General features: G+C 41.3%; 1 protein-coding gene across 4 annotated transcripts in view; it reads right to left on the reverse strand.

The window, feature by feature from the left end:
• Positions 1-26405, reverse strand: part of SMARCA2 (SWI/SNF related, matrix associated, actin dependent regulator of chromatin, subfamily a, member 2) — a 174398-nt gene that overhangs the window by 89832 nt on the left and 58161 nt on the right. For all 4 annotated transcript variants that reach the window (XM_045020794.1, XM_045020795.1, XM_045020793.1 and 1 more), the window contains 11 exons: positions 25654-25827; positions 25219-25392; positions 21649-21819; positions 16276-16329; positions 14717-14847; positions 14454-14514; positions 12233-12333; positions 11905-12052; positions 8733-8896; positions 6910-6976; positions 6164-6274 (listed from right to left, as the gene is read on the reverse strand). In XM_045020794.1, coding sequence (XP_044876729.1) covers positions 6164-6274; positions 6910-6976; positions 8733-8896; positions 11905-12052; positions 12233-12333; positions 14454-14514; positions 14717-14847; positions 16276-16329; positions 21649-21819; positions 25219-25392; positions 25654-25827 — 1356 coding nt within the window. The remainder of the gene's footprint in view (positions 1-6163; positions 6275-6909; positions 6977-8732; positions 8897-11904; positions 12053-12232; positions 12334-14453; positions 14515-14716; positions 14848-16275; positions 16330-21648; positions 21820-25218; positions 25393-25653; positions 25828-26405) is intronic.

The following is a 26405-nucleotide window of genomic DNA, read 5'->3' on the forward strand; positions in this document are numbered from 1 at the left end:
TACATCCACTACCACTGAGGCATCAATATTTGCATGTCACTTTGAGAGTTTTTAAATAGTAACACCACAAATACTTAGGAGACATTTAGATTAAGAAAACTGGATCCTTAGGTGATGTAAAGTTTTCTGGATATCAAATTTTAGGCATAAGTTATTATGTGGCCACAAATAAAAACCACCACATAACCAGAAATTTTGTAATAGGGTCAGTCTCTGCCCAGAAACACAGAACTGGAATAGTAGAGGTCACAGATTGAAGATCAGAATAAATACTATTACAAAGTGCAGAGAAGATCCAGGGATTCTGCTTTACAGAACAGAGGAACAAATATGATCGCAGCTTGGGGAAAAAAGAGTTCAGAGTTGGTAATTTTTTAAAGAGACGTTATTAAGGGTACTAGAGCTAACAATACCAATGTGTAGGAAAGATAGTAGTATGGTAAAAGGCCACCCTAACTTAATCAGGAGACCTAAAGCTCAAAAAAGAGACATACAGAAGGTGGAAACTAGGTCAAATTGTAAGGGATGAATACAAAAGAATTACACAAGCATGTAGGAACAAAATCAGAAAGGGAAAGGCACAAAACAAGATTAAACTAGCTAGGGATATAAAGGGTAACAAGAAAGCATTTTACAACCACATTGGGAAGCAAGAGTAAGACCAGGGACAGCGCAGTCCCATTACCAAATGAGGACGGAAGACAATATCAAAAAAATGCAGCAATGGCCGAAATGTTAGATGCCTTTTTTATTTCAGTTTTCACCAAAAAAGATAGCAGTGATTGAACAACTAACATAGTGAACATCAGTTTAAATGGGATAGAATCTGAGGCTAAAACAGGAAAAAAACCAGTTACCTACCTTTTCGTAACTGTTGTTCTTCGAGATGTGTTGTTCACATCCATTCCACATTAAGTGTGCACGTGCTGCGTGCACAAGCGTCGGAAACTTTTCCCTTAGCGGTACCTGTTGGGCCGGCGGGGCCCCGCCTGAGCGGTGCCACTGCACCATGCATATATACCCCCGCTGGCCCGACCCCCTCCAGTTCCTTCTTGCTGGTGACTCCGACAGAGGGGTAGGAGGGCGGGGGGTGGAATGGACGTGAACAACACATCTCGAAGAACAGTTACGAAAAGGCAGGTAACCGTTTTTTCTTCTTCGAGTGCTTGTTCACGTCCATTCCACACTAGGTGAACCACAAGCTTACCTTCGGCGGAGAGTAGTACTCAGAAACAATTGATCAGAGGACCGCCCTGGCAACCGCCGTGTCCTCTTGGGCCTGCTGGTTGACCACATAGTGGGTCGTAAAGGTATGCACCGACGACCAGGTGGCTCCTCTGCAGATCTCCTGGATCGGGACCTGTGTGAGGAACGCTGCTGAAGCTGCTTGCACCCTGGTCGAGTGGGCCGTGATCGTTGGGGCCGGAACACCTGCGAGATCATAACACGCCCAAATGCAGTCTGTAATCCAGGAGAAGATTCGCTGCGCCGAATCCGGGAGGCCTCTCATCCTTTCCGCCACGGCCACGAACAGCTGTGTGGATTTACGAAAGGGTTTGGTGCGCTCCAAGTAGAATGCCAAGGCTCGACGGACGTCCAGGGTGTGCGGTGACTCGGGTCCACATGAGGTTTGGGGAAAAACACCGGCAGACAAATGTCCTGGCCTAGACGGAATTGTGAGACCACCTTTGGGAGGAACTTGGGGTGTGGGCGGAGCTGCACCTTGTCTTTATGAAATACCATATATGTTGGCTCCGAGGTGAGTGCCCTCAGCTCAGATACCCTTCTGGCCGAGGTGATGGTCACCAGGAATGCCGCCTTCCAGGAAAGGTGGAGGAGGGAGCAGGTAGCAAGGGGCTTGAACGGGGGCCCCATGAGTTTAGAAAAGACTAAGTTGAGATTCCATGGAGGGACTGGGGGGCGTGAGTAAGGGAACACCCTCTCCAGCCGCTTAAGGAACCACCCCACCATTGGGTGGGAGAACACCGAGCCCCCTGAAAACCCCGGGTGGAAGGCAGAAATGGCCGCCAGATGCACCCTGATCGAGGACGGGGCCAGCCCCTGCTGCTCGAGATGCAGTAGGTACTCTAGAATGGTAGGCACCGGAGCCTGGCATGGCTGAACCTGTTGAGGCCCACACTAGCATGAGAACCTCTTCCACTTGGCCAGGTAAGTCGCCCTGGTAGAGGGCTTCCTACTAACAAGTAGAACCTGCTGCACAGGGAAGGAGCACTGGCTCTCCAAAGCGTTCAGCCACAGAGCTTCCACGTCGTTAGATGCAGTGATTGCAGGTCGGGGTGGAAGAGCCGCCCTCCATTCTGCGTGATGAGGTTCCGGGGTAGGAATAGAACCCTTTCCCTCTTAGGTCCTTCGGCACCAACTCTACCACCCCCGCCTTTAGGAGCATGCGAACCTCCTCTTTCAGGAGGTGCTTGTGAGAAGGGATCCTGAGGAGGGATGGGGAAGGGGGTGGGCGGTAGGCAGGGAGGAGAACTGCAGCATGTAACCGCCTCACACCATGCGTAACACCCAACAGTCCGATGTAATGCTGGACCACGCATGGGAGAAGCAGGACAGGCGATTCAGGAAACAAGGGGATGGATCCGGTGATTGGTCTGGTACGCTGTCCTCGAGCACACCTTCAAAAGCCTGGTTTAGGGCCGGGCTGAGACTTATGCTGGTCTTGGCCCTGGCCCGGCCTACTGGAGCTATTGTTATTATTATTATGCCACCTCCTGTTATCCCCATTTCGACTGCGGTAAGGCTCCTGCCTAGCACCATTGCCGGCTTTCCCTTCGACGGCACCACGGGCCCAGGTGCTGGAGGCTTCTCCCTGATCAGGACGGGGCTCACCGCCAACAACTCGATGAGGTCCTTCGCCGCCTCAAAGGTGTCAGACATGGAGGGCTGATCTATTACTCCCTCGAGCCCGCCGTCCTCACTGAGTTCACTTAGGGTTGGACTCAGTGGGACTTGTGGCACCGGTGCCATTGGTGCCAGCACTGGCACAATGTCCATCCTGCTCTTTCCGGTGCCTGGGCCCTTAGATGGCGCTGGTCTCCTTTGTGGGGAACGTCTGCGCCCTTCTTTTGGTTTGGCCTTGGGCCGCACCAGGGAGGATGAGTGGTACTGTGGTCTACTTTTCTCCGAGGCCGTCGGCTTGCAGTGCTTACCCGGCACCAGGTCTCTTGACGACTCTGGGGCACTCCGCACCGAGGAGGCTGGAGCCGGCGTCAGGCGCTCCGGGCCCGATGGCTGCAGCGCTGCCTCCATCAACAACTGCTTCAAGTGAAAGTCTCTCTCTTTTTTTGTTCTAGGCTTAAACGCCTTGCAAATCTTACACCTCTCTGTTTGGTGTGCTTCCCCCAGGCAACATAGACAGGAGTTGTGGGGGTCACTAACCGGCATGGGCTTGCGGCACATGGCACAAGCCTTAAACCTCTGGGCCTGTGGCATGCCCCACGGCCCAGGGTGGGTGCTGGAAGCCTCCAAGCACCTAATCTATTAAGTGCCCACAACAATAGAATGCTAACGAACTGATAGCAGCTAAGGGCTTGGCTACACTTGCAAGTTGCAGCGCTGGTAGAGGCTTTCCAGCGCTGCAATTACACCCTGTCCACACTTGCAGGGCACAACCAGCGCTGCAACTCCCTGGCTGCAGCGCTGGCCGTACACCCAGGTCTGCTTGGGGTATAAGGGTTGCAGCGCTGGTTCTGCAGCGCTGGTCATCAAGTGTGGACACTCACCAGCGCTGTTATTGGCCTCCAGGGTATAAGGAGTATCCCAGAATGCTTTTAACTAAATTATTCCCTTTGTTTTGTTATGCAGCCTCTCTTTGTTTTGTTGTCAATTCGGAGCTCCGGGCTCCGTGGAGCTGCTTCAAACATAGCTCCTGTTTGCTGTCATTAATCTGTAACTACTGTCAACAATGAAATGAGATAACCCCCTGCAGGGGTTGAGTGTTTGCTTTGCTTGAGAGAAACGGGGGAGGGGGCAGAGGGGGGAAATGGAGTATGTTGGATGCAGGCTGTTTGCAGTTAACAGTAAGGGGGTGGGAAAATTTTCTGATTTTGCACAGTGTCGGTTCCAAAAATCCACTCTCTCTCTCCCCCCCCCCCCGGTCCCTGTCACACTGCCCCACACCCCCCTCTTTTGAAAAGCACGTTGCTGCCACTTGAATGCTGGGATAGCTGCCCATAATTCATCACTCCCAACAGCACTGCAAATGCTGCAAATGTGGCCACACTGCAGCGCTGGTAGCTGTGAGTGTGGCCACACACCAGCGCTGGCCCTGCACAGCTGGACGACCAGCGCTGCAACTACCAGCGCTGCAGATTTGTAAGTGTAGCCATACACTAAGTACTCTAAAGCTGAGGGATTGCTTCTCATAGGAGAGCAAGAGGTTGTTCCAACGTCGCCACGGATGGTAAGAAGGAACTGGAGGGTGTCGGGCCAGCGGGGGTATATATGCACGGTGTAGTGGCGCCGCTCAGGCGGGACCCCGCCGGCCCGATGGGAGCTGCTAAGGGAAAAGTTTCCGACACTCGTGCACACGGCGTGCGCACACCTAATGTGGAATGGACGTGAACAAGCACTCAAAGAAGAAGAACAAGTTAAGAATTACTTCGACTAATTAGAAGTCTTCAAGTCAGCAGGGCCTCATGAAATGCATCCTAGAATACTTCAGGAACTGGTTGAAGAGATCTCTGAGCCATTAGGAATTATCTTTGAGAATTCATGGACAATGAGAGCGAGACATAAGAACTGGAAAAGGGAAAATATAGTACTTATCTATTAAAAGAGGAATAAGGACAACACAGAAGGAAACATGGAGCATTTAACACAGATTTATCAAGAACAAATCATGTCAAACCAACCTAGCATCCTTCTTGTGAGTGGTAGGAAACGGTATAAGTCACATATTTTGATTTTAGTAAAGCTTTGAAACCATGTCAGATGACCTTCTCATAAACAAAACTAGACAAACAAAGCCTAGATGAACCTACTATAAGGTGGGTGCACAATTAGCTGGAAAGAGTACTCAGTCTCGTTAGCAATGGTTCACAATTGAGCTGGAAGGGCACATTGAGTGGTTGAGTCTGGTTCTATTCAATATTTTCATAAATGACTTGGATAATGGCATAGACAGTACACTTATAAAGTCTGCTGACAATACCAGGTGGGGAGGGGCTGCAAGCACTTTGGAGGACAGGATTAGAATTCAAAATGATGTTAACAAAACTTGAGAAATGGTCTAAATTAAATACGATGAAATTCAATATGGACAAATGCAAAATACTACACTTAGGAAGGAATAATCAATTGCACAAATACAAAATGGAAAATGACTGCCTGAGAAGGCATACTGCAGAAAAGGATCTGGGGGTTAGAGTGGGTCACAAACTAAATATGGGTCACCAATGTAATACTGGTGGACAAAGCGAACATCATTCTGCGATGTATTAGCAGGAATGTTGAAAGCAAGACACGAAAAGTAATTCTCCCACTCTATTCAGCACTGATAAGGTCTCTACTGGAGAACTGTGTCCAGTTCTGGGCACCACACTTCAGGAAAGAGGTGGACAAATTGGAGAAAGTCTAGAGGGGAGCAACAAAAATTACTGAAGTCTAGAAAACATGACGTATGAGGAAAGATTGAAAAAAACTGGGTTTGTTTAGTCTGGAGAAGAGAAGACTGCGGGGGACAGTGGAGGGGGGGAGAGAGACACGCACACGGTAACAGTCTTTAAGTATGTAAAAGGCTGTTATATAAAGGAGGGTGATAAATTGTTCTGCTTATCCACTGAGGATGGGACAAGAATGGACTTAAATTGCAGCAAGGATGATTTAGGTTAGACATTAGGAAAATCTTCCTAGCTGTACATGTCATTAAGCACTGGAACAAATTATCTGGGAGGTTGTGGAATCTCCATCATTGAAGGTTTTTAAGAACAGGTTAGACAAACACCTGTCGGGGACAGTCTAGATAACACTTTGTCTGGCCTCTAGTGCAGGGGACTGGACTAGAAGAGCTTTCGAGGTCCCTTGCAGTCCTACATTTCTATGATTTCTATGGGCAACAGAATAAAAGTTTCATGCAAGACACAGTTTGGTGACATGGAGGAGGGTTTGCAGTTAAGAAGAGACCGAAATAAATTTTTACCTTAGCAAGAATGTGTTTATCCTTTATTATGTATTCATAAGTAGTTAAAAGAACATTAAATTTTCCACTTCGAAGCTGAGGAACAAGTGAACGACGCATGGCAGGTGTCCCCTGAAAGAGAAGAGAAAATAAAATAAAGGATGAAGAAAATAATTGTATATAGTCCTCTGCTATTTCTTACAATCATGGGTTAGCAGAGAAAAGGTGTTTGTATGAGTGTGCTAAAAAGCAAAATCAAACAATGTATTGACATATTACAGATCCCTTCAGAATGGTTTCCCAAATGAAGACCATGGGAGGGAGAAGAGAAGAGAAAAATTACAGTAACCTCATACCAGGAAACTAGCTGCTGGACTGCAAAGCTCTGTTTATATGGAAGTAGCAGCAGTCAGTCTATCTAGTCTCCTTGGTAACTGCTTGACTTTATAGGAACAATTGGAAACAAAGTAGCCTAACATTAAAGTATTCAGCAATATACAAAATGTGTCTTATTTATCATTTGTATTACTCTCATCAGAAACCTTGCAATATGATCATTAACAATTTTCTTCTGCATTTCACCATTTGAAAATAATTATGGTTTATTATGGTAATCTGTTTGGGATGATTAACTGTCACTGTTTAGTACATGATGCACATGACAAAACTTTACAGCCAGAGTCTACAGATTAGCTTGGGAAATGAGGAAGAGGAGGGTCTATTTATCACACTTTCAATTTTATACAAATAGAGAATGCAAATCAAACCTTGTAAGAAATTTTCACCACAGAAGGAGCCCATTTGTCAAATTCATATGTCCAGTTGGATAAAGTCCTAGGTAAGAGATAAGAATATGAACAATTTAGTATAATATCTAATTATCTGTTTAAATCTAAGGTATTATTTATAACTTTGTCACCTTAATACTTCTTTCATAATGAAAGCTGAATCCCCAACAAACTTCTCACTTACACCCACATCTTTGCCTTGAACATGTAGATTGAATATTAAAAAGAAAACATGCAGATTTATTTATGCTATATGAGCCATCTTCATTTGAGATGTGAGGGGAGAATTGATTTGGGGAAAATGTCTTTAAGTTTTATTTAGAAGTCTGTTTTGGCCCTGATTCAGCAAAGCACTTAAGCACATGCTTAACTTTAGGTTCATGTTTACACACCTACTAAAAAAGCTAGAATAGATGGATCTGCACAGAAAAGACATATCTGTCATCTCATGCTGCTCAGCTGTAAGACGAAAAACTTGCAACTTCTCAGATATAGCCCCACAAAGTCCAAGGTAAAAGGTATCAGTTCTGTTAACTTGTGATGATGCGCTATTAGCACCCAGCACCACTGCTGTGTCAGTAAGCCACTTATGTACCTTCATTTTTGCACTATGTGATTTCAACTGTACTAACACACTGAATAGTCTTAAAGAAAGGCTAAAGGAACTGGTAAAATACTTCAGGTCTCAGCTCCTCCCCTTTATAAAACTGAAAAAAAGACAATAAGTAATTTAAAAACATAAAGTTTCAAGTCTCCATTGTACTCTTGAAAAAAATCGATAGCACCACTTCCTTCCCCTTGGAAACACTGTTTTAATAACAGGGCTCTCTCTCCCATCATGCATTTCTTTTTATGTTTGAGCCCGGCATCACTAGTGTCAGTAGGATTGAACACAGCTCTGGAAGTTAGTTAATGGTTGCTGCAGCAGAGTGAGAAGGTGGGGCACTTCAAAGTAGACCACATAAGGTATAATAATAATTAATATAACTTGTATTGTGCTAACACCTACAGACACCACCAAGCCCCAGACAACTGGTAACTTTCTTGGTAACTTTCTTAGCCACCTTCTAATTAGAATGCCAAAGCCACTCCACAGCCAGCTGTAAGATAGGTATCACTTAGAGACAAAAAAACACGACAGAAGTTTTACAGCACTCGATAATGTCTCTTTAAAACAATCTGTTTCAAGAAACCAAAAACCAATTCCTGCAGAGACCAGAGCAGAGCACATTCAGAAAAATCACAATAAATAGAGGGGGCAAAATAAGACAAATAAAAATACACTGGGCAGAGGTTGGAGATCAATGGTTAGGGACAATAAGCAACTCCACATCAGACAGTTACTTTATACTATACTTACAAGAAATTCCAGTGTTGTTAAAGCACAATTACCTAATATTTGGTGGGGTGCCTTTTAAAGATCTAATAATAGGCTGCAAGTAGCACTTTAAAAATTGAACAGGGAAGACTGCAGCATGTAATATAAAAGAGAAGAAAGGTACATTTCCTCTTTTGTGGATCACGTCAGGAATAAGTTACATTGAATAAGAGATACCATACAGTTGCCTGCTGAGTGGACAGCAAAACTAATGGAACCAAGTGCTTTTATCATCCATCTGGTCATCCTCGCAATGCCAGACAATCAGTGTGACAAAATAATCAAGACTAGATTCAGAGTACATACTCAATGCAGTCCCACTGCCTGCTTCATCTCACCATTAAGTGAAAAACAAGTGAGTGCTGCTAATAAGCCAATTTGCAATGCATAGAAAGAGAACAGTGGAATGAATTTCTTTACTTACGAAAGGGGAACAATGATGAGATAGGGGCCATTGAGTCTTTTGTGCTCCATCAGATAAGTGATGAGTGCAATAGTCTGTATGGTCTTTCCTAGCCCCATTTCATCAGCTAAAATTCCATTCAAATTGTTATTATAAAGTGAAACCATCCATTCCAGGCCCTGGATCTGAAATGAAGAATAATCGCTTCAATTATCTGAGAGCTGCACATGTAATTAATTCTAGTATTACTGAAGTAAGGCTTTCACTTCACTTACTGCTTTGGTGCTGGGTTCCCTTCAACAGTGGATGCACTGGGAACCACCAGCACATAAGTAATATCCCATCATATCTGCATGAAAGTCACTGCTGATATTTAGGTCCAATATGGACCAAGCTTCAGAGTTCTATTTTGTACAATCAGAAGATTTTTTATTTTATAGGCAGAGTTGGTAGCAATGCCTATAGTTGAGGTTGCCTAATACTTTCCATTACAAGACTCTGTTTTTCATTTGCTTACAACTAGAGTTCTGTGATTTTTTGCAAATGTGAAATAACACAAAATAAAGAAAAACATATAAGATGAAAAAAGCCTCTAAAACTCACCTACAGCATCAGCTGCTGCCCTGTGCGGCAGGCCTGGCTCCCCACTCCAGGTGTTGTGACCCAGCACATGTCAAGCACCATTCAAGGTTTGTCCCGGCCACTCCTCCATCACAATGGCAGAGGGGAAGCTGGGCCAAATTGGAGTGAGCAACATGCACCAGGTCACAACACCTGTAGTGGGGAGCACAGGCGCTGGCTTCCTCCTTTTCCCTATGGGTGCTCAACCCTGCTCAGTCCCAGGCCCCTCCTCCTTTCCACCCCCTCCCCCGAGCATGCCCCGTCCTGGCTCCTCCCTTTCCCCCCATGCCTTGGAACAGCTGATCATGGCAGGTGGGAGGCGCTGGGAGGGAGGGGGACGAGTTGATCGGCGGGGCCACCAGCAGTGGGAGGCGCTGCGGGTGAGGAGGGAACTGACTGCCAGGTTTTTTTCCATGGGTGTTCTAGCCCTGGAGCACTCACAGAGTCAGAGCCTATGGTGGGGAGCCAGGCCCAGCCCTGCAGGACAGGATCTGCCACTGCGACGTGTGTGAGGAGGGCTCATTTTGCAATACCAACCCACAGGGCATCTCGCTCTCCTCCCCCAGGGGCTGGACCTAACTCTCCCACCACATGACTAAAATGGATAAAACAAAATCAAACAACATTCCCGAAAAATAAAATGAAAAATTATAAAAAATAAACAGTTTCCCAGGATTCTATTTATAACTTAGTCAAATCTGAACTGTTCAGGCTGACATATTTGCAAGACAGATTACAGAAAAATATACTGTGTTGTCCACAATAAAAAAATTCTTACAACTGCTTCATTGAGAAGTTCTACCATTCTCCATACTCTGGAGAGGTGACTTGAAATTTGGTAGAGCAAGGACTTAAAATTTGGTTACGGGGAGGGGGCTGTCACCCTAGGGTAGGGATGTGACTTTTGTTATCCCCATGAGAATTCATCAAAATGTGGCCAACTTGTAAGTCTCTGGGCGGGGGAAAAGTCACAGTTCACACATACTCAGTAGAGACTTAATGGAGTTTAATGGCTAAATTCTCAGTCTTTACTGATCCCAAGAGCTGCAAAGGTTGAGCAGAACTTTGTAATTTCTTTGCCCAGCTGCAGGTGGCTGCTGTGGCAGCAGAACGAAGAACAGGAAGAGTCACTCCTGTGTTATCCATGGCCCACAAGCAGCATGAAGAAAGAGGAAGTAGCCTGACTGGAATGCAGAGAGAGCAGGGGAGCAGGGAAATAGGAGCAGAGTGGTTCAGGGAGAGAGACAGAGAGGAGCATATGGGGAAAAAGAGGAGGGAGGAGGACTGGGGCAGAAGGCTCTATATCCACTAAGGCACACTCTCCTCAAGAGCCTGGGATTGAACCCAGGATTCCTGAGTCTGACCATTCCCCTATTGTCAGCAAATAGCTGTGAAACTCACTGGCAAAGTGTGCCTCATCCCCCACTTGTGCTTGCCCACATAGAAAATAACACCCTACCTGCTACAGCTGCCAGTGACACCATTAACTCAAGCAGTAGAGATCTGTGCTACGGATCTAGGCCCCAAGCTGATATGCTGGAATTTCTGGGGTTTTAATTTGCATTTTAAAAAAACTACAAAAAAAGAACGTTTGGGTTGCAAAGTTGATCACTGAAAAGTTAGGATGTGTAAGAATTGAGGTTGCCCTTCCTTCTAGTGTTCTATGAACACTTTAAAAAAGTGAGCTGTAGCTCACGAAAGCTCATGCTAAAATAAATTTGTTAGTCTTTAAGGTGCCACAAGTACTCCTGTTCTTTTTAAAAAATGTATGTATCTTCACATCATCTTTGCTGTTTAGATAAGAAAGTAATATTCTCTATTTTTCAGGCAAGGAAACTGAGAAAGAGCCAAGTGGTCAGATTGAAAACAATGCTGAGCACCTGCAGCTCTCAGTAATTTGCTAGGGAACTACCTAGGGAACAGATGCTCAGTGCCACCAAAAAATCAAGCCACAAATGACTTTTCAGAGGCCACAGGGAGTCAGTGGCCACAGACCATGCAAAGGTTCCCACCCCCCTGTCCTATCCTCAGAGCACAATTCTCTCAATAGCCAAGCCAACAGCATCCAGAATAAAGAGGTTTCTGGATTCAAATGGTTAGTGTACTGAAATATTAGAGTGGCATTTTATAAAAAGTATGTCACTAAAACAAGCAAAAACCCAAACTGGATCACTACTGTTCTCCAATGAAGATGATAATTACAAGTACACTTAGAGCTGATATTATTATACAGGTGACATGTGTGACATTTACATTCGGAAGGCAGAATACAATCTTCTTTTCCAAACAATCGTTTTCTACCCAAATGGATACCTTGTGATTCAGTGCAACACAAATCTGATCCACTCAGAGATTAAAGCATTTATTCCTACATACCTTCCTAATGTGCATAAACTTTTAAATATTATATTATAACATGCTTTACTCAATAAAAGCATATTATACAAATACCTGGCCATCATTATGCAACAGTGCAAAAGTCATGTATAAAGCAAGGGTTAACTGCAGGATTATAGCTGGCTATAAACTGGTTTTTACAACTTGAGAAGGAAATTCCAACTACGTTTCTTACCTGATAATGTTTTAGTGATCCATTAATAAGAAGAGCAGACTGTTTCTCCACCCTCTCAGCGATTGCATGAGCGACTGTATAGTAGGACTGAGACCCTCTAGCACTATATTGCATACTGTATTCATCATCCACATCTTGTTTGGCTGTCCTAGAAGATAGGTAAAGCAGAGTTATGATGCTATTTACACTATACCAATTTGTTCAGTGCTCTGAACCATCACTTCTTATTCAAGTGCTCTTCATAAAAATAGGTACGCAGCTAAAGTTAAAGATAGGGTGGAGAAATCAGCCTCCTACCACCAGAGAAGGCAGCCTAATGTACACTCACTCAATGATCTGCTTAGCATCCTTCTCAGAAACTTCTTCACTGTTAGGATCCAGGAGTATTTTCTCATCCACTTCTTGTCTACTTGATTCCTCATCATCATCCTACAGAGGAGACAACAGAAAAACAGGAGAGGGGACAGAAAAATAGGAAAGTAACATTTTTCTTGATCATAACATCAGCCAGACTTCATTCAGGTTTTTATCAACAGTTTTCATTGAACACTGCTTTACAACAAAAGAAATCCTAACAAGAAAGAGTTATTGACATCTCTTCTCTTCTGTCAACTGAAACCTTCTTGCTGTGATGTAAGTGAACCAAGGTAAAACTGTAAAACACTTAGAAAACGAATTTTCCCATTTTAATTCCACCATATTTGAAACATGTCTTCTTTTCCTGTTCATTGAGTAGATCATATATATACCCTTCTTCAAAACATACTGAAGATTCATAACATACATTCTATTCGCACAAAAAAGCCAATCAAACTGACAAGATCCACTAGGTCTGAGCTGTTTTAGTGTTTGATTTATTAAAATTGTCTTTAAATAGATTAAACTTTTTATTCCTTATTTATTATTTACCTTCTTTCCAATTAATATTGCAGATGATGATAAATGGATTGAAAGGTTTTCAGATCTTATTGTGGTTTCTCCAAGAATCTCTGTTCTCTTTGAAGTAATGCTATTTTGTAACAACTTAAATTCTTATCCATTAAAACAAATATCCCTATGCCTCCTGTAGGCAAACTACTTTTAGAATAATTTCTCCCTTTCTTTCTGCTTGTCACAAAACTGTACCGAAATTTTATAGGCACATCCCTTTCTACACAGAGAGTAGAAGATCTTATCTAATTCTACATCTATGTCTACACTACACTACACTCAAGGCCCAGTATTGGGAGGTGCTGACAGCCCTTACCACCTACTAAGGTCAATAGGCGTTATCACTTTCATCACCCCATAGAGTTAGGTTATTAGGTCTCTATCTTCAAAGTCTTACACACATGCTTAATTGGACATACTGTGATTTCAGTGGGACTACTCATAGTACATAAAACTAAACCGGTGTGCAAGCCTTTGCAGGAGCCACACCTTTAGTGTGTATTGTTAAATCAAATGTAAAACCCATACGCTATTTTAAAACGTACACAATGCAATTCTATTTGCAACATATGTAGGCTGAAGAAATATCAACTAAGCATAATCTTAGCATCTTGCAATATTTAATTCGGGACCCTGCCAATATTTTCTGATTCTAGATTAAAATAGGATAAAAACAATATTCAAACAACTAACATGCTGAGTGGTGAGTGAAAATTCCACCCTATCACCACTGCCTGCAACCCACAGAACTAAACAGAAAATATTTAGAATTGCCCCTCCAAACACAAGTGGCTTATTTTTAAGTCTTTAACTTAAATAACTAAATAAATAAAACTACTCTAAGGTGAATTTATCCCCACTACCATCATCACATTTGCAGTAACTGAAATTGCATTGGTCTCCTTATCCCTAGAGCACACCCAAGATCTAGTGATACAAGGTAGACAAATCAACATATACTGACATGTCATTGCTTTAATCAGCCCCCCTTTACAGTCTGTTGCCTGAAAGGTCACAGCCAACTACTCTCATTGAAAGATTACCAAGAAAAGAAAAACAACAACAAAATCAGGCTAAATTGAAAAAAGCTTACGTGTCTATAAAAAACAGATCTGTGTATGTGTTCTACCAAATGCTTTTAATACAATTTTGCTTATTACTGAATCAAACACTTGATTACCACAAACAGCAAATTTGCCTGTTCTGTCCTCCTCTCTGTAAATTGGTGGCTTTTTAATAATAGACGGATTAAGAAAGTATGTCTCTTAACAGAAATACAAATCTACGCATATGGAGATAAAATGGATTTGACAGATACAAGGTATCAGTTTATTCAGAACAGTCACCATATCTCCTGTCACAGAATATTGTTATCAAAAGGAATCTCCTTGTTTGTTCTGAATCATGATTATAAATAACCAGAAATGGAACACATACTCCTCTCGCCTCCTATGTTGCACTAAGGGCTAGTTTTTCTTGTTGGCACTATAGTCCCTCCAATTGTTTTCATGTGTTGCTCCTTTCCTTTATGAGATTTTCACCCCCCTCTTCTCACCAGAGAGAAAAACAAGGTTTCCCCCTCATATGCTCTTAGACATGCAATAAGTAAGTACACATACCTCTTCCTCATATTCAGAGTCACTCTCCTCCTCACTGTCAGACCTAGGAGCTACTTCATAGCTGGTCCAGGAAGCCAAAAGGATAGGAGTTTAGAAAAAAAAACCACCACTTAGATTCAATATGTTTCCAAATCATTTTATAAAGAGCCAAATAAATTAAACAAAGTAAGGTTGGGTAATGAAACAATGTTTCTCTTGTTACAAGTATCAACAGAAGTGAAAGTCGTTATTAAAAACCCTGTTACGTTTGTTTAGCTACTCACCCAGGATTCATTTCTAACCAAGCATCCAGCTGACTTGCTTTTGGAGCTTCTGGTCCAAGAAGAACTTTGCCTGTTTCAGTGTGAGTCACTTTGACTGGAAGGTCACTCATTTGACTGCTCTCATCAATGGGCTAAAAGTGAAAGCCAATGTCACAGTGTAAGACATCTGGACTCTCTTTCCCATAGAGACAATGACAGCAAACAACAGTTTGCAAAGTTAAAGCTTCAAAAGAAAAACAAAGAAACTGAAAACCACAGCAAAAGTTTCTTGGTCAGCAACCAAGCCAACAGTAGGTCACAATATCTCCACAAGTATCATCCAAAGGCATATCCCAATATTAAGTGTAACTGAATGAGGGGACTATGGAGCCAGAAGTATCTACTGGCCTCTCTGAAGAGTTTAGTGTCCAAAGAACATGATGGGAGAAGTTTTCATTTGCAATTATTTCTGACAGACAAAGGAGCCATCATGACATAGCACATTTTATCCCATACTAGGAAGGGAACGGGTGTGCTTGTCCAACGTAGGCTTATTTCCTACTGATGTGATAATATAATGTTTGCTTACAACCATAGTTGACAAATAAACTGTGTACTACACAGACTTGGATCTCAAGAAATCCACTTTTACACGTAGATGTGCACAAGCTGAAAGGGATTTTCAGAATACTTAGAGATATATACAATGCTCCAGAGACTAGGCTTCAGATCTTTTTTAAAAATGGCTTGTACGGGAGGATAGTTAAGCTGGATATATTTTCTACTGGTTATAAAAATGGATCTTTTTAGGCACTTCTGGGCATAATTTAAGAAGAAAGTTATAGTGACAGTGCATCCTACCTCACTGAAAATCCCTGCTCTAGGTACCTGAATGGAGTGGGCCTCAAGTCTAGAATACAGATTCATCTATTACTGCCAGTAGGAGCCATAGCAAACTTTGGGAAAAATACAGGAAATCAAATTACTTTATAATAAGTTAAATCCTCAAATAAATGCTTATTTTATATTTTGATGTTAATTTTATTTAAAATGACCAGATTGTATTTTATAAAGATAACCTGGGATGACATATTCATCATAATTCTATAGTATGAGTTCCAAATACACTTTACTTATACTGAGAAATATTATCAATTGTGTCAATGTGTACTCATAAACTACATCTGCAAATACACATGAGCCTGATCCTGTGACCCTTACCAATGCAAGTAGACCTCTACCCCGATATAACACGACCCGCTATAAAACAAATTTGGATATAACGCAGTAAAGCAGCGCTCCGGGGGGTGGGGGGGGCTGCGCACTCCGGCGGATCAAAGCAAGTTCAATATAACGCGGTTTCACCTATAACGCAGTAAGATTTTTTGGCTCTCAAGGACAGCGTTATATCAGGTTAGAGGTGTAGTTCCATTGTACTTAGTCCCTTGAAGTCAATGTGATTATTTGGGCAAGTAAAGGTTCTGGGATCTGGCTCCTTGATATTTAACAACCAGCAATAAATAATGTGATTTATTTAGTAGGATCTACTCCTTTGAGAAAAAGGCTTTTAAAATTTTTACCTCTCCATCAGGACCAAGATCAGATCCCATTCCCTCTGCATTCTCTTCTGCCTTCTGAAATGAAAACACAGACAAAAATGTTACGTTTGAACTGAGATGAGTATAACCAAGTATGAACTATAAAATAATTTTCATATGTTTTGCTGTTTGTTGTTCCTAAAACAGCTTTGGCTTCCATACTGGGATCTTAGCTATTTCACTCTGAAAAGTGACTAGAAATGGTATTGTGGGGTTTCTGTTAAATATGTCTCAATAATTCCAGATCAGAGTCACTCAGTTTACAGTAACAAGACTGTAGGGCTAACATAGAAAAACTGATTCCCAAGTCAAACTGGAATCTGCTCTTCCCATGCATCACCACCAGTAATAAGCATGCTGAACGTCAAATTATGCCTTAGGCTACCCCACTTAAGGCAACAGGGCAGCATGAGGGTCAGTGAAAGGCATGATTTGCCCCTGCACTTAGAACTTGGCTAACAATTCTATTCATGATGTGCAAGAAGAAACAGAATCCAGCTCCCCCTCCTGTTGCAGTGTTGGCTGTGCACTGCTAACTGGAGTATAATTTTACCTTTGTTACTACAGAAAGCAGATTTGACCTAAAATGCACAGGAAGAAGATCCTGTTAGTAAAAATGGGCTATTTTGACAGTCACTCTTTACAGGCTAGCACCTTATTTTAAGTAATATGTGTGTTTAGATGGCAATGTCGGCTAAAACAAGAAAAGCTAACTTTCCTTTTTATAATTGTAAAGACATTCAGGATTTATCTATCCTTCTGAACACTATGTTTGCCCATCCCAACCTCAAATTGAGCCTGTTTGTTCAGCAGATTCTGGTGTTTCAAAGGAGTAGGAACTTGGAAGAAAGAAAGAATGGTAGAAATACCTAGGTAATACCATGTGGGGCAAATTCTGCTCTCACACCAGTGTAAAGCCAAGGTAACTCCATTGACTTTAGTTTGAGGTATGTTAGGTCTGGAAAATCTACCCCCTAAATCCAGCTAGTCAGTGTGCTGACAGTAGACAAAGGAGATATATATGCACCAACTGGTGGGAATCACATTTTCTGCATACCTACATGCATTTCTTACACTTCAGCTTCTTCTCCCTTCTTTCCATAGAGAAAAATAATGTCATTGCTTTATTCGTCTCAATAAGGCAGAAGTACGGGAGCTGGGGGGGTGTCTCTTTCTGACAAACTATTTTTGTGGTGATTTATTTTCTGTAGTCTGCAAACAATTTTTTCCCTTTGGATCTCCATCTTTCTATACTATTTGAGGTTTTTGTTTTTTCATACTGTGACTGCCAGCAAGGTATCTGAATGTCTTCAGATTCACTTTTAACAGCTGATGTCTACATAAAATGCCCTAAAGTGAAAGTAGCAAAGCAAACTTATATAGATAAACTATTGGGGCAATTCTCTAAGAATCTTGCATATATTTAGGCTTGAAAGGATTAGTTTTTTATTGGTAAATGTCGTTAAACATCGATTTCAGCCTACACACAGAAACTGACAAAAAAGTATTTCCACTGATGATAACTGCAATTTACAGATAGGCAAAGTAAGAAAGCTCCTTGAGAACTTCTTAGAGTTTGATAAGTAGATCTACTTAGATAAGGATATCTACTTTGTATATTTTGACATATGATGTTGACAATTTGTGTTTTAACAGCTATAAAGCTTTAAGTTTTTGAATCTCAACTTCTACTGTCATTAAATCATTATTCTCTGACCCCCTCGCCCCCATAATTTCCTGAAACTGGGAACATTTAAATGAATAAAAATAGGAAAAAAGTGCTTAAAACCCATAATTTTGTGCAACTGTGAATACTTAAATTGGTAAAAAATGATTACAAATACACTGATGTTATCTGTCAATATTATAAAAAAAAATTGAATTCTGCCAAGCCTACATATATTTATTAAGTATGCTAAAATATTTGAGGCAGGGTAAGGAATGGCTGCAACCAAAGTAAAGTGTCTGTGTTGCTAAGCTTCATTTTGTCAGACCTATTTGTGAGTAGGATAACAAATTGTGTCAGTGCTGATGGTTGTTGCTTAAACAAACCAGCTGATTAACATTGATTTTGTATAATTTATACAAAGCTTAGGATATTAATATTTTTCTTAAAACTATGAACCTAAGCAATGATCCTAAAAGAGGGTATTCCACATTGGTTATTCAGTTATGCCACAGACAAACAGAGGATGACTTGAGGGGCGATGACAATTGTATGGAACTGAAGTATTTTTAATTCATATCTATGGCTGAGAACTTCAGTGGGTGAAGTGGGACTAGGAGAAGGACTTGGAAACAATGTCCAACCTTGACAGCCAGTGATATGGTCTGTTTATAAAGAGGTGCGTCTCAGCTGATCTCAGACACCAATATGCTTACAGAGCAGATGTCCCATTTACTATTTCATAAAGTAATGCCTCATCTTAGCTACGCTCCTGGTTATTCTGGCTCTACTCTACCTGCGTCTTCACAATACAAATGGAAAGCGGTGTACATGCAAACATATGAGAGGGTAAAACACTGCCACTCATGTACTTAATACTGAAGACATACTCTGTCTACATCACAGATGTGCTTGGAGTATTTGAGAAAGTCAGCTACAGTCCTAAACAAAAGACTACATCATGAACTTCTCCGTCTCTTTCCCTACCGCTTGTACAGTACAAACTATCTACAGAACTTGAAAAAATTTTGAGCTCCTATCAGAAGCAACTCCACTGAAAGTGAATGGTCCAATTCCGCACTTGTTCAACAGACCAGAGCAGTTCAAAAGGAGCTATTCCAGACAAGTGCAGAATTATAGCCAGAAAAAAAATCCCAAACCCTATTTCCCCAAGAGCACAAAATGGTTTATTTGTAACCAGTCTGGCCTCTTGGGTAAATAGGCTTCATTTCCTAATTATAAATAGTGAGGCTGAAAAGAAGCACTTCTGCACCATCCACTTCATCAGTGTACACCCTTGGGAGCAAGCCTAAAGGACCCTTGTCCTGCTCCTATGTAAGAATGGAATACTTAATTATGTTTTTAATTGATTAAACCATATTTTCAATTGATTAGGTAATACAAGAACAGAGGTATCCAAAGGATATGGCTGAGAAGCACAATGTCAACTTGCTGGCTGACTGTGGGTCAAACTTAAGTAACAAATGAAATCACAGTTATAAATCAAAGCACAAACACAGCCATATTTATTAGTACTCATCTCTTTCTTTATAGATGAGCAAAATGGCTTGATGCCAGAGTTCACTAGCATGAAGAAGCTGAAGATGATCAGGGTAAAGCACAAAATTTTACTGCTAATTTTCCTTTATGTTTTGAGCTGGGCAGAACTCATTGCATCAGATATTTATGGTCTGTCTGGACACGATTTTTCAGCATTAGAGACTTATGCATGCATTGACATCACCAGAAGATGCTCTCATGTGAGCACAGACTTACGCTAAGAAAATACTGAAATAGGTCCATTCACAGATACAAATGACACAAGAGTGTCAACAGAAATACTAGGAAACACTACGTTTATACCACTGTATAAGCCAAGTACAGTGATGCTGTGTGATATCTGTGGGGAGAATTAGGTGTGTTAAAATCAAATGCTGCTCTTGCCTTGACTGTAGGCCAAGTACTCTGAAATTTTTATTTTTAAGATATTGCCTCCTCATTTTGGAGGGCTGTGGGCCCTTTCTGTTTTACAGACGTATTTTTAAAGAGGCACAGCTGACATTTGGATGGAGGGGAGGAAAGGTACTTTTGAGGTCTATCCTCCTTAACATTGTCCAGTTATTATATTTTGGTGCTTGTTACTGTACTTAGCATGCTCTTACTCTATGTGGAGAAACCTAAGCAAGTATTTCAAATTCTGCAAGGTTAAATTGCCAGGAAAATTAGCAGGTGCACTCTTTGTTTATGCAGAACAAGCAAATAAAGTTCTGAGCCATTATTTCTTCTCTCTCATATTAAGCATACTCATACCATGAGAATTACAGATAGTCATCTAGAAGGTCATCTTGTCCATCCTTCAAGGAATTGAGGGGTCATGAAAATACCAAACTATTATTTAATGACTTCACTTACAGAATTATTTTTTTAAGTAAATAATATTGCTTAACTCCCAGCCATACCCTCTCTGACTAACAAAGAAATGTTTCATAACATCCAAAGTGAATTTTAAAAAGGCTTATACTAAATGGTCAGAATGCAGATAGCCTGGAAATAGTGTTGTTTTCTATCTATTTGCACAAAATGAGCATAAACAAAATGATCTCTCTCTGGCTCTGTCAACTATGTATAGGACTGAGCTGAGTTCAGAATTGGAAGGTTCAAGATAACTGTTTAGAGTGCAAACTGGCTGCAGGTATCAAGAAGGAATATTCACTTTTTGTGCCTCCAGGTGAAACACTGCACAATTAGCAAGCACTTCATGGTGCTGTTTTCAGTCTCTCTCTGAAGCACTGCTAAACCCACCTGATTTGATACACTAATGGTCTAGTAGTTCACTATGACAAATCCTATGTTACTATAAGAGACAAGGTGGGTACGGTAATATCTTTTATTGGACCAATTTCTGTTGGCATAAGATAGCCCTTCTCTCACCTTCCCAATCGATAGAATTTAAGAGACACACACTTTATTGCTAATTGATAGTAGGTTGGCTAATTTTTGCCTATTAAATATTTATTAATAAATCAAGTTTATAACCCAGTGAAATTTTCTAATCTTGTCCCCCTTCCAGTCTATGGAATTATTCATGTTGATTAGTAAACTGACACTTAAAGAGCTAATTCAGTATTTGTATAGCATAAACCACATGATTTCTTATGCCAGACTTTTGGAAATGTATACTCATTTAATGTTAGCAATTTCGTAGTTAATAAAATTTCAAGCAAGCTCGTATACATAAGACCAATGCAGAGTTTAGCTTAACAAAGAAGGTTCAGGGGCGACTTGATTCCAGTTTACAAGTACCTATATGGGGAACAAATATTTAAAAGTGGGCTTTTCAATCTCGCAGAGAAAGGTATAACATGATCCAATGATTAGAAGCCCAAGCTAGACAAATTCAGACTGCAAATAAGATGTGTATTTTTAATCATAAGAGTAATTAACCACTGGAACAATTTATCATGGGTTGTGATGGATTCTCCATCACTGACAGTTTTTAAATCAAGACTGAATGTTTTTCTAAAATGTGCTCTATTTCAAAAGGAATTATTTTGTGGAAGTTCTATGGCCTGTGCTATGCAGGAGATCAGACAAGATCATCACAGTGGTTTCTTCTGGTCTTACCCACCAACAGTTACATTAGGGGGTGGAGGGGGGAGATGTTAGTTGTAGCTCAGTTCTCTACTTGCCTTCTTTCTTCTCCTCCTCTTTTTCTTTTCTTTGGCAGCTTGTGCTTGCTTGTGCTCCCAAACCAGATTAGTCAGGTTGGCCACATACTCATCTGTCTGCTGCAGCAGGTATGCCAGACGTCTGTCTTTCTTCTGATCAATCAGCTTACGGTAGCCTTCTTCATCTTCAGCCTACCAACACAGAGAAAAACAACATTCATGGTCTAGACACTTACAGAGAAGAAACACCACCACTAGCACTGGAACTACAGAAGTGTATTTGAAATGTCTTTGACTCCCATTTTTGAGGTGCAGGATAACTTGAGGACCTTCTACGAAAGAAATGGGTCAGGAAGGGAAGAACTGTATACTTTTTGACACACTGAATGGGTAAGGCCCTAGGAAACTCACAGCCTTATATAAGACTGCAAAGGGGAAGATTTTCAAAGGCTCAAAGTGTAGTTAGGTACGCAACTCCTACTGAAAGGTAATAAGAGCAGGATGTCTAATTCTGATTCGTGCTTTGGAAATCTCACCCAATATAAATAATAATCTTTGAGTATTATGAATTAGGAGGAGGATTTCATGCTAGCATGTTTTCAAACATGACCATTTTCCTAATCTAGATGTGGTCTTTGAGGGGAGAAGAGACTTTTTAAAATATTTAGTTTTTAAAAGATAAACTTCTTAGTATATAGGGTAAAAGATAAATAAAAATGCCACTGAATTGGGTTACATTTCAAGAGAGGAATGAAATAACTACATAGCATAGGCCTGACTGACACTTAAACTTATATACATAGTTATGTTGGTCAGAGATGTGAAAAAAACCCAAACCCCCAGCAACACAGCTATGCTGACAAAAACCCCAGTGTGGAAACAGCTAGGTTGACAGAAGAGGGCCTCTCTTGGCATAGCTAACGTAATTTGGGGAGGCAGTCTTCCTACCCCGGCAGAACTCCTTCAGTCTCTGCGAGGTGGCTTTTCGGGTATAGCTATGCCAGCACAGGCTCTGTACTGCACACACAGACCAAGTGTGCTCAACATGGAGTTGTGTCCTCACAAGAATTCAACTGTGAATTTGGTAAGCACTGGGGTAGTAATACCTGAAGTGCCCCTGACAGCAAATCTGATTGAAGATGGCCCTCAAGTGATTTGTCTTTGAAAACAAAGATGACAACTCACAGTCCACAGGTAGATAGCCTCAGGGGCGAGCAGTGGATATTAGTGTTCTGGGCATGTCTGAGGGTACATCAAGATGGCCGCTGCCCCTCACTTTTATTAGCGATGACTTTGGACCTATGTGCTCCTAACATACAAACCCTGGACTGACATCAGCTCATTCACCTCAGGATGTAAAAATGTTTTTAAAACAGCAGGAGTACCTTTTTTCATCTACATGTTTTATTTCTGATAATTAACATGGCAACAGTTTGAGCAGCTAGTCTAAAGTATCTCTTTAATGTAGATTGGTATATAACAGGGGTGGCCAACCTGTGTCTCTGGAGCCACATGCGGCTCTTCATAGGTTAATATGCGGCTCCTTGCATAGGCACTCACTCCGGGGCTGGAGCTATAGATACTAACTTTCCAATGTGCTGGGGGGTGCTCACTGCTCAACCTCTGCTCTGCCCCAGGCCCTGCCCCCACTCCACCCCATTCTCCCGAGCCTGCCATGCCCTCACTCTTTCTCCCCTCCCCACCAGAGCCTCCTGCACACCGCGTAACAGCTGATCGTGGTGGGCAGGAGGCATGGGGAGGGAGTGGGAGGCACTGATTGGTGGGACTGCCGGCGGGCAGGAGCCACTGCAGGTTGGAGCTGACATATTACTGTGGCTCTTTAGCAATGTACGTTGTAAATTCTGGCTCCTTCTCAGGCTCAGGTTGGCTGCCCCTGGTATACAACCTTGAGAAAGGCCTCAGGGCCAAAAGATTTGTTCTTTTCCCCTGCAAATCCTTCATTTGTACTTTGCATGTACTTGTATTTTTCATTTAACAATTTAAAACCAATCTAGTCATCCCTTATAGTTGGTAGTGACAGATTTTGGACAAGCATTGAGGCTTTGCCCCATATCTGCATCCAAATTAGACATTTACTTGCTCTTTCACTAGTGTTGTGCCTTACAAAAAGTGTGTCACTCAAATGCTTGTAAAAATGGAGAATAACCAGTTTCCCAGTCATTAGATTTCCTGTTGGTAGACCTCAGTGAATCCTATTGTTAAATAGAATTAGATCACAAAGTTACCAGATTTCTATTAATATTAAAAAGAAAATATTAGCTTACTCTAAGGTGATAACCATGACCAGCTAACACACTTCTAAACACAACTTGCCTTGTCTACGTTAGGTGCAAAGTCCCATATAAAATTATCTTCGTTAAAATGTGTTAATTAAGATGTTATAAAAACACAAGCTATTTTCCTAATCTAGACATGCCTGCCAATCAGTTTGACAGCACTCTGAAGAGACATGGTCACATGGGAAGCCGTCCCATCACACTTTCCCCTCAAAAGAAACTATGAGTAGTATTATTGTGAGGTGGTGGGGAGGAGGGAAAGAAGAAGAAAGATACTCTTGCTGCTAGCTTTCTTTGGACCATAACTCTGGGGATTAATGGTCAGCTGGAATTAGTCACTAATTCCCAGAAAATGCTGTATTTATCATCATTGCTTAAATACATATATTTTAAAAAGCCAGAGTGGGCTAGAAGAAACAAGTGAAGAGAGGAGAGATAGTTACTGCTACTCACTGAAATAACCTTTTTCCCTTTAACTTTTTTACAAAAATAATTTACACAGCAAATGTATTCTTTGGCACATAAATCATAATCAAACTAAGTTCCTGATGAATATTGCAAAAAATAGAGGCATAAGTAGTTATTAGAACTATAATGGAAAGGTTAGAAAAAAATACATGGTCTTCATATGGTGAATATACTAATGGACTTTGCAATATACCTGCACTGTTGTAAAAAATGTTTGAAGTATGAAAGTAGAAAGATTAGGTGATTTAATGGAGGTTACAAAACAGCAGTTATACTGTCATGAGCAGATTACCAGTAATGAGGCTAGACAAATATACATAAGAGTAAATATGGCTCAAACAAAAGTAAATATGGCTCAAAGTGAACAAAGTCAAACAAATAATGTCACTACCACCACTATAAAGCACATACAACTAATCTCACAAGTATGTTTAGATTCATATTAGTTAAAATCTAATTGATCAGAGAGCCCTTATCATGCAAAGGAAATATATGAGTCCTTGAGAGTATATATCAGGTATCAAATAGATACTGAATTTATCTAATATATACTTAGCAAACAGGCTGTTTGGCAGTCAAATCTGAAGACTGCAACATTCAGTATTTGCAGCAAAGTTTGATCAGCAATGCCCAGTTACAAAGTAACTTACACAGTGGCCTTCCTAATGCTCAGGAGCCCATTAATTTGTTTTTCCTAATTCTTTCCAATAGTATAAAAATATGCTACATCTTAATACAACACATTACTATCTCCCCACTCTCATATCATTAAAAATTGTTACTATAGAGCATGCCAGCGTTGGCATTTTACCAAAAGACCCCTTACCATCAGTCTTCTCATTCTTTCTTTCTCAATTCGCTCAGTTTCCTTCTTCTGCTCACGCTCAGTATTGGCATGCCAAGTTGCCACAGCTTTAGAAAGTTTCTGAATTTTCCCAGCCACTGACCGGTGGTATTCTTTAAAATCTTTAGCATGCTGCAATATGCTGTTCAGATATTCCTAGAGAAAGAAAATAATAAATCAGCTGAGACATTGTAGTATAATTGACAGAACACAGGATTTAAAAACTCCGATCACCCAAATTCTGGACTCTTCCCTTGCTTACTGTATGGCCTCTGGTAAGACATATCTTTGTATTCTGGGATCCCTAAATATAAAACAGTGATAGCTGGCCAAGCAAAGCAAGGTCTAACACTTACCTCAATGGCATTTCTCTGTATCTGGAATACATTAATTTTGGAATAGCAGAGATTAAAATACCTGGTGCTTCTGTCTACGTTTTCTCTCCTGTTCGATTTTCTGCTGTTTCTCAAGCTTTTCTGTCATGCGGGCTTCCCTCAGAGTCTGGCGCTTGCTGCGCTTGTAAGCTTTGGAGTTCAGTGCTGTCTCCAGTGTTGTGTCACGGCGCATGCAGGCCACCACCTCTTGTCTTAGCTACCAGCAAGAAGAGACAAACTTTAAAAAACCACCATTCTGCACACAGAAAAACAATTTTAGTCACCAATACAGCATACGAAGGTAGAAAGTTAACTTTTTATGAGCTCTTCAATCCTGCTTCTCCCTTTCCCTTTCCATTGAGATACTGAAAATTTAGATCCTGTAATCCTCAGATGCAGCAAGAAGGTGAACATCATCCTAAAAAGCTCTTGATTCTTTGTAGGATCTTCCTCTTTCTATAGAGAAGTATGAACTCCACTTATATAAGCAGCTCCACAAGTGGTGCGTCTGATATTAGGTGTCAAACATGGCAGATGTCACACTCCTTCCTCCTTCACAAGCTAGTGTTGAAAATGATTGTCCTGCTGGCATGGAAGGGGCCAACCAAGATGAAAATCCATTTTAACAAAGCATGGTAGAACAAGATGACCTGTATTCTCTTTTAAATCTGATGTTGAGCTTGGTGGACTCCACACACATCGACAGGACATTCATTTTCAACATCAGATAGGGGGATGGCGGAAGCAGCAGGGAATTACTAAGGCTGAGAGAGAGACACGGACACACAATTCTAA

This window comes from Mauremys mutica, chromosome 6 (assembly GCF_020497125.1).
Source record: "Mauremys mutica isolate MM-2020 ecotype Southern chromosome 6, ASM2049712v1, whole genome shotgun sequence".
Classification (NCBI taxonomy): Eukaryota; Metazoa; Chordata; order Testudines; family Geoemydidae; genus Mauremys; species Mauremys mutica.